Source organism: Pollicipes pollicipes, unplaced genomic scaffold, assembly GCF_011947565.3.
Source record: "Pollicipes pollicipes isolate AB1234 unplaced genomic scaffold, Ppol_2.1 Scaffold_4881;HRSCAF=5763_pilon_pilon_pilon, whole genome shotgun sequence".
Classification (NCBI taxonomy): Eukaryota; Metazoa; Arthropoda; class Thecostraca; order Pollicipedomorpha; family Pollicipedidae; genus Pollicipes; species Pollicipes pollicipes.
This window is the reverse complement of record NW_023596576.1, coordinates 35,608,362-35,617,817: the sequence shown is the minus strand read 5'-3', so window position 1 is coordinate 35,617,817 and position 9,456 is coordinate 35,608,362. Positions and strand designations below refer to the sequence as shown.

At 48.6% G+C, this 9,456-nt stretch overlaps 1 protein-coding gene across 1 annotated transcript; it reads left to right on the top strand.

Moving 5' to 3' along the window:
- Positions 1-6,961: 6,961 nt before the first annotated feature.
- Positions 6,962-9,245, top strand: LOC119099686 (uncharacterized). Its single transcript, XM_037222751.1, has 2 exons — positions 6,962-7,024; positions 8,436-9,245. The coding sequence occupies exons 1-2, from the start codon at positions 7,013-7,015 to the stop codon at positions 8,820-8,822; spliced, it is 399 nt and encodes a 132-aa protein (XP_037078646.1). The 5' UTR covers positions 6,962-7,012; the 3' UTR covers positions 8,823-9,245.
- The last annotated feature ends 211 nt before the right edge of the window (positions 9,246-9,456 follow it).

Sequence of the window (9,456 nt, the reverse complement as noted above, 5' to 3'; positions counted from 1 at the left end):
TAGTAACACAAGCATCCGCACAAATTTCGCTCAGGCTGTTAGCATCACCAGTATGACGAATATCTATTGTACAGTGAATCTTGGTCGAGCTGTTTTTATGAAAACGGCCGTGGTCGCTGGCATGGCAAAAGAAGATTCAATACTGGTCGCGGACGCTAACTCATCAGACAAGAGCATCTCACCTCTCTTGCCTCCCCTTCTTCCACCCTTCAACCCCCCACCCCGCTGCCCTGCACATGTCCTGACCAGTAGCCTTTCTCATAAAGGCAGTTTTTCGTACATTTGTATCGCAGTTCGTAAATTTGCATGTGTAGTTGTAAAAATGTGCTTCCCAAAGCAGAAACCTACGCACAACAACTACAAATTACGAATCTACAAAACCACACATAAAAATTGACAAACCTCTCGAGAATTTCTAGAACCGTACCTTGGTATGTTTCATGAAGGCCAACTGATTTTCCAGCCGTGGTGCAAATGTACAAATTACAACTACAAATCAACGATGGCGTACCCCATTGTGGAAAAGGTGATCGTAAGCTTAAGACAATGCCAGTAGCGAAAATGGATTGTGGACTGCAAAGCTCGCAGAAGAAGGAGGCTTGCAAGATTCCCCCGGGGCAAAATTAACGAGTACTCAGAGGAAGTGGGAGGACGAACAAGCTCGTAGACCACAACGTTCAGAGGAAGCCACCCAGTGATGGTGTCGATGGATTTAGTCATCTCTAACTCCGCGTATGGCCTGTGTAACCAAGCGTGCAGAAAAGCTATTCCTTTGCGCTATTGCCCATCACTATAAGTGACCTTAGCAGCCGCATCGATCCGAATCGAAATCCTACGCTGTCTTGTGCTCGCGCGTTGATGGGATGGGAGGGTGCTGATACAAAGGTGATCATTTTCCGTGAGTAGGCCTACTGGCATCTAAGTCACTGCCAGGATTAAATGGGTGGACTAATAGGTTACGAAATGTTTTAATTTTAAGTGTAGTTTCTACTCATGAAAGCGAAAGCAGGCATACTCAGCCTATCAAACTGCGGGCATGCGACGACATTCACCTTGACGCCAAACAGTGACAGCTATCGCCAGGTGTGAACGATGCATGAATCCTATGTCTGTGAGTAGAATATAGGTGTCTATCATGGTAACAGAACACTGGTATTATGCTGGTTCACTGAGTCACTGTCTCGCTGGTTGCCATGACAGTGCCAACATTCTGTTTGTTTACTTCTGCTTAAAACTGTAAGACACACGGTGAATGCAATGACAAATGTACTTGATCGCTGGTGTTGGGGAACCTACTGTTCTGTTCCTTGGCACGTCTGATACACTTCTTTTGTTTTCGTTTACAAACCGCTGTATTTATGATGATCCATAGCATAATTTGTTTTTTTCTGCGCTCGTCCAACATTGGCAACGTCAGCTTGCGGGTGAAACACTGGAGAGCGGGGGGGGGGGGCATCATTGGGTTTCCTATTGGTGGAATCCCGTGCGACTCAGCACAGGGCAATGACGTCACTGGTGTCCTGTGTTATTGGCCCCTACCGCTGCTGTCTCCATCGCCGTGGCGTAGCGGAAACGTAGGGTAGATGCAACATTCAAAGTGATTGAAGGCAAGGCAATTAATAGCCCTTCAAAGTTTGATTAGAAGTATCAAGCAAAGTCGTACTGGTTCAGTTAGTGTTTCTATTATCCTACAAGCGAGGGTGTCAGCTTTTCTAAGTGATTGGGAATAGGCGAAAGGCATATTTTGTGATAGGTTGAGCCATTTCTCGCCCCCCTCCCCCCCTCCCCCCAACAAATTATTCAGCCCTTGTGCCCCCGGCATTACGCCCTTGTGAGGAACTGTGAACCTACCTCGCTCTAAATACATCTCTTGCCGGCTCTTAGGCCACGTGATTTTGATGCACGGTAGTTTTTCAAGTTGGTGGCACGGAATAGTCCTTCATTTTAGTATAACGGTCATCATCTACAGGTCATGTCTGAAGAAGGTCCCTGTGATGTTCATATTTTCCTGAGCATTTTGTGGCACTGGGGTCAAACGATTTGTGAAGAGGGGGGGGGGGGGGCAGGCAACCAACTATGGTAGACAGGTGTCAAACGAGGACCCCCATAAGCTTACAAAGGGAACAAACCGACTCCTGCCTGCAAGGTCGTAGTCGTCACACCCTGCTGTCGCCGCTGTTTGATTGTTATGGAGGAGCACAGTCAAGGGGCGCTGCATTCTGCCCACGGGTCTTCATCTTTACCACAGCGCTCTTAAAAAAAAATTGGCGCGATGCGCTTCCCGCCCAGGTATGCTCTCACCCTCTTAAGCAAATCTCCATTACGCCCCTGCTTTTGGTACGAACTAGTGGCAAGTGGGCGCGGAGGCTAGCTAAGCACGGATGAAAACAGCTACTTTGTCTTATCATGGGGCCACAGTGCCTGACAAGGGATCCTGTGTCAGGAAGGGAATCCGAGTCGGCAGCGGGCCCGTTTGCTAGAAAGGGACAGTGACGGACCTGGAATGTCGGTGGGCCTCCTGCATTGTTCAGGCCCCTGACAATAAAGGGAGGACAGGAAATAGGGCAATAATAGGGCCCGCATTGATTGACACAATGGAATGTTAATGTGTCGGACAGTGGGCCCAATAACCAACAAGCGACCTTGCTCCGTTTTGCCCAGGGGCCTCATTTTGTTAAAAGTGATTCCTGTGTTATATAGTAAATCCTCTGTACCTGCAAGAAATTATTGTGCGTCATTGAAGGGCCTCTACTCCGAGTCGCACGAACTGCTCCCGTCAGAGGACAGCCGGCGTCATAAAGGATACCAATGTTTCCTCAGAGGGCCTCTGAATCGACCATGAGGCCCGGCGCCCGTGTCACCAGAATGTCGCATCATAAGTATTCTGTGGTTCCCAGTGTTTCACTAACGGCGCCGCCTGAACGAAACAAGCATGTGGTGTCAGCGTCCATTCCATGGCCCCTTCATGAAAACGTCCTTTGGAATAACTGGATAAAAAACGGAGACGAAAGGAAAAGAAACGTTGGGGCCCACTGAAAACTTAGTAACTTTCACCAGGGGCCTCCCATAAAGCCCTGTGCCACTCCTGCCCCACCAGGATTCTGGGTGCGACCCTGGGCACGTGCACATGGGTGCCACAGAAACCGGCGCCGGAAGGAGCGGAGACAGCGAGAACAGCGAGCCCGACTGCGTGAGCCTGACTGCATGCATTAACACCAACGTCCCGCTCACTATAGGCGATGTGATTTAGGTTAGGTTCAACGAATTTGCACCGAACTAATCGTTTGATAACACATCATATTTTTAGGGACGGCAGGAAAAAAGAGTAGCTTTTCCCAGCAAATTTGGCATGCAGTGCAGCTGTAACCAACGGAAACGCAAATATACAGATCGTAATATGCATCGTGCGGGGCTGCGCGCTGCTCTCGCTGAGTCAAGACTCCAGTGACGTCACGTCAACGTTGGGCGTATGGCGTCATAAAAGCCGGTCAGGCGTGCTTCCTATACGTCCTTTGCAAGGCGGGTGATTTAGGCAGCGACAAATTACACAAGGCGCAGAGCTTTACAACTACAATTCTACAACCCGCGCTACTTTTATGAAACAGTTGTAACTTGTAGTCCGTACATTCTAAATTACAACTTACAAACACAAACTATTTGTAACAACTCTTTATGAGAAGGGCTACAGGTGTCACTTCTGACTGGCACCACAGGGAGACAAACCGTTACTATTGGTAGCTAAAAAAACCGCATCGAGACATTTTCAGAGACGCTGTCAGCTTGCTGACAGTCACCGCATCCACTTATGCTTTCCCTCGCGTTTCGAAATCGTGAGCGCCACATCTAGAAAAACCTTGAGCGCCATCACGGCTGTTGTAGTTGGGAATTAAAGGGCATCTGTGCTGTTTGGCCACGAAAAACACTTCGGTAATTTCGGAATCCTGAAGAGCGATCAAGGCCATGGACGTCATGTCTCTAGTTAAAACGTTGAATTAAGAAACCCTAAATTAGCATATATGGTAATAGCATGCATGTTTAAGGGTTCCGATCGGCACCGTGGTGCAGGCAAGTTATCGGCGCTCCCAAATCCCGGTGTGTTCTCCGGTGGGCGGCCGAGCGGCACCGGGATCGGCGTCCAGCCTAGCAGCGTCGCCGGCCGGACCTCGACCACCATGCAGAGTCGAGGGCTGCATGCTGGCCAGCCCGCCAGAAAGATGAGGGTGGACGAGCACCAATACGCCGCCACCATAGCCCGGCGCCAGGCAGCTCCGCACAGTCTGAGAATACGTATTGACACAAATATGTCCATTAGGTGCCAACCGGACATTCACTAAATGCCAAAGCGAGTTTTCGTGAGTTGCGAATAGCGGGTGGTGATGATATCACCACGCAATTCCTTACGTTTTCATGCATCATTTCTACATGCAACTTTAAAGAGGCATTTCGCGTTGATCATAGGTTAGACGTGAATGTTTGCAAACATTTTCGAAACCGTACGCATTCGCTTTTATATGTCAATATATATATATATATATATATATATATATATATATATGTATATTAATGAAATGTGTAAACACTTGCTGCAAGCGTGCGTTCACAGAAGAAATATCAACTGATTTCCGAGTCAGGCCTCTTAACGTGCTCAAGAGGCCGGTTCAATACCCTTTGCCTGGGTGGGGGTCAAATTGTCCCCCCCCCCAGGGATCTCAGAAACTAACAGAGCTAGAGGTAACAAATTCACAGGGTGTGTTGGTCTATATGTAAATTCATTATGTCAAAATTTGAGGTTTCTAGATTATGACCTTCGACTTAATTAAGGTCAATCAATGTTTAACTACATATTGGTGTCCAAAGTGCCCCCAGAACCTAGATACCCGTTCTAAGCAAAAGGTCACTGGGGCTCATTTAAGGTCATTGACCTTGTTTGACCTATTCCAGGTCATGGTGACTAAAATCATACAAGACTGCGTTGAGTTTTGCATTTGAAAAAGTGTCAAAGATTACCCTGGGCAGTATGTTCCCAAGAAACAAAACATGGGGCCATTTTAGGTCGGTGACCTATTCTGAGCCTTAAGAGGTCCATGGAAGATTTTAAGGTGGTTCCTATTATCAATGACTTTGAAATAAGTACCAACACACACACCCCACACAGCAAATTCTGTATTAATAAAGCAGGTCGGTTTTGACCTTTGTTTAACCTTCATACTTGACCCTAGGTCAATGGAATTTGTTCATTCAGTTGTTGTTCCGGCCAAGAATCTATCTCAGTGGTGTATGGTCTCGTCCAACACTCCGTCGCTGCATCAGATTGAACGATTTCTTAGAAACTGCCTTCGCTGGTTCCATGGTCTAGCTTTGACCTGCTGTAGGTCAGCAATGTTACAAGATGCATCTAAATATTTTATACTGAACGATCTGCCATTCAACTGTCTACAGCTACGCAAAATTTGGCGGGCTATGCCATGTTGTTTGCAAACCATTTTGGAAAAAAACCTTTGGGGAGGGGGGGGGCAAATTGACCCCCGCTCACCCGAGCTTGTGTTAATAGGCAACACGTTAGGTCAATGCTATTTTTAGAAATGTTCTGCAAATTTCGAACGTTGTTATGTATTCTACGACAGGAATCTATCTATGAACTATGCCATTCTAGCTATGAACTTCCAACTGTGAACTTTATGAGCTTCTTTGGACTCAATTTATGTGATTTATATTATTCATGTTATATATTATGTGATGCAACTTATACAGTTATGAAACGTCTGGCTATGTGGATGCAGTGAGCTTTGAGTACGCTGCTGTTTTTCACTATGCCAGTGTGCTTTGGCACATTTCGAAGTATGATCTGTTGGATTCCTGTGTGGTTTTGCACCGCCTGGTTGTGTTCACCTGCCAGTCTGACCGATTATATTGTTGCTGATGGGTCTGTGTGGCTTGATGGGTCTGTTGTGTTCACCTGCCAGTCTGACCGATTTTATTGTTGCTGATGGGTCTGTGTGGTGTGACGCTGTAATCTCTATAATAATGGCCGTTTTGAGGATCTATCACCTTCAAAAATTTCAGTCAGACTCCACACCGGCCTCACAGGCTGAACCCCGACCACGCAAACTTCACACCGACCACGCGTGCCCCACACCGACCACGCAAGCTCCACGCCGAACACGCAAGCCCCACTTACCTTCGCCGACTACCCAAGCTCTACGCCGGCCTCGCAAGCTCCACATCCGTCGTGGAGACTGCTGGTATAGCACGCACCCTCCGTGAACGTGCTCCTCAGCATTCGCAATACACTGGGTTCCATCGAAAGGGATGGTTCCGGCTGGCTTATAGTTTTTGTGAGCGGCCCCTCGGTGTCAAATCAAGACTACCGTGATTTTGGCCAGACACTTCTATAGTGCAGACATTTGCCTGTTTGTTCAAAACTAATTCGAAATATTCCACGAAAATTAAACCAGCCGGACACCCAACATAAGTCTAACACAACACACAGCACGGGATGCACGAGGTCAGCGTCCGGTGCTCAGAGGAACCGTCGCCGGTGACCCCATTGCGACACAGGCCAGACGACCACTGACGTCATATTGGGAGCATTCGGCGGCAAATGGCTGTTCCTTTGACCAGATGCGGTAAGAGAAGCCCTCTGGGTATGGCTATCTGCGGCCACCGCCAGGCTGATCGTCACACGACGACCCGAATTTGATGCTGCCGTTAAAGGAACCCACAACAGTAACCCGGTGCTGCAACGCTACAAAACGGGCTTTCTCATGCATCAGGTTTCTTACTCTGCGGTTTACATGAGGGGATAGGCCCTTCTCCGACCTTGGCGCGGGGTGGGATGGGCGATGGCCGATGATGGCCACTGTTCGCGAAAATCGAGCCGGCAACATCTCCTCCAATGATATGTGAGCGTTGCGGTCAGCGTGGGCGTGGCTTCACAGTCAGCACCGCTCCCGCCAATATAAAGCTGGTCGGCCCATGACCACAGGCATCACAGATCCCAGCGAGTTCAGCCATGAAAGTCCTGGTGAGTCCTCTGCTTACGATGCTTGCTAAAGATGTGCATTGCATTATGCTGTTTAACTTTATCGGGAGAAACAGTCCCAGTCAGCAACTTAAAGGGACTGTTGCACACTTCGATATATTGAGCCACGCATCAGATATGATACACACAACTCGCTTGTAACTGTTCGCATGCTTTTAACTGCAAGTGGCTGCTGTAGATCACAATTTCACCGATAAGGATATATGTGCCTTAAAACGTTGTCATTGGATTAAGTCATGGGACGTTTTTAGGATCCTACAGTCGTTGCCCTATGTGACTGCTACGTGACTCACTCCAGATATTTGTATGCGCCACAAGGTGGCGTTACTGATCTATGCGTGTGACCTTGATAAGCACACCTTATGTGCGGGCTTTTATCCTTTTCTCTTGGTTTTCTTGGATCTTTTCCGTAATATCAGCTTCCTTACATGCTCTTGTCGTTTTGGCTACGGCACTTTTCTTAAGTTATTCGATACTTAGTCTCATGTTTGTCATATCTAGCAGTTCGCCTTTGTTTTTGTTTTATCCGGGAACAGGCTGCACGGGCCAGTCACGAGTGGGTCGAAGGGTCCCTGGTGGGGGCCCCGTCCGAGCGGCAGACACATGCCCGTAAGAGGATTCCTGTACGGGCTAAATCTTGGAGTTTGGGTCCGCCGGTGCATATGGCCCTGCCCCACCGACATCCATTCTTCTGCATCCCACAACCCTGAAATGGCCTTTACTGGCCGAAAGGGCTCTTATCCAACTAACAAAGTGATCAAAGTGGTCCAGCCATACAACTAGCAGCCCAATGTGCTAGTCAATTGCCTCTCATCGTTTGGACATTAGGCGCTGCATAACTGCAAAACACGAAAGCTTTAACAGCCATATTGTCTTGGCGATGGGTACAACACGGTCAATAAGGTGAGGTTTTCGCGTGACATTCTATGATCTTACACATGGTGGGTAGAAGTACCATAGGCAATGGGTAATGGGGTGCACAAGTCCACGTGCATTAAGTTCAGAAGCGAGGTGATTCGAAGTCTTAAACAAGGTGTGGCTTGAACCGCAGGGAATATGATGGTGGCGTTACTGATGGGTACCTCAGTGATGGGTACCTCAGTGCAAAACCACTTACAAACTTAGAATATACCTTTATCAGTAGTGACCTTCAATTGCAAAGATATATGGCTAAATCCGTTCTTCTGTTAAATAAATGCCACCGTTATCTGTCCGTGCGTTCCTTGCAATCTTGCAGATGACAAAACGATTCTTTCGTTCAAGTCGGCATAGTTAACTTGAAAACAAATCCGTCAGATTTTTTCTGCGATACATTTTCAGCATTCCTATGTCATTGCTCTTTTCCCTCAATTATTTTTAAAAGAAAATATTAGGTCCAGTTTGTGTGTTTCAGGTGGTGGTGTGCGCTGTCCTCGCCGTTGCGGCTGCCGACGATCGCTGGCACTTCAGCGGGCCGAGCAACCTGGGACGGCCGGACGCGCTCCAATACTGGATGAACTTGGCTGCCCCCTACACCAAATATGCTGGTGGTTTCTTGAAAAACATCCCTGGCTTCTCCCGGGGCGGTGACGGCCACCAAGCCTACGATCAAAACGCCAATTACGATACCAGCTTCCCCTTCACTCCTGTCGTCGGCTCGTTTAGTTACCGGGACATTCGCGGTGTGAACCAGACGGTCGATTTCGTTGTGGACGAGTCTGGCTTCCACGTATCTGGCACCAACCTGGGTGTGGATCCCCACACGGGGGTGACCACCAGCCATGGCGACTACCGCAAGTAGCGCGGCGCTCTCTGAGCAAGCCCGCCTATACAACGGGGCCGCTCTGGGTAATGGTATAGTACCTGCCCTGCCAAGTACCTGCCCTCGGCGTCCACTGCTTCCGGCGCTCCCGTCACGTTCCAGGGCACGCACGGCCCGGAGGGCGTTTCTTACTCGTACAGCTCTATTCACTTCCTTACCTTCGCCTGCTCTGGTAAGCATTCTGTGCGCTGCTCACCTGCGAACAAATGCAAAGTTTGCATCTCTGACTCGCTCCCATACGTTCTGGTTGTGCTCATTTGCCGTTACACCAGAGACCTGTCGTGTTTGATGTATTCTCTCAGCATGACGCCAGGGTACGTATTTACAGCTTACCGAGCTTGGCTGGAGCGAGGGGTCTTAAGATGTGGATCATGTTTGACACCATACAAAATATACTAGGCAGCAGTAGCATGGTTTAATTACTGGAGGGCTTGAGTGGGGTAGGGATGGGGGTGGGAGTGCGGGGAGGGATCGAAGAAACGCGTCCTAAGTTTCGCATGATGGGGTTGTGTCTTCCCCATTTTTGCTCGTACACTGCATATTTTCACCTACTCCCACTCAAGATACCGTTTTCGGATCAGGCTGTCCCCCGGATTCCAGTTTGACCGTCCAA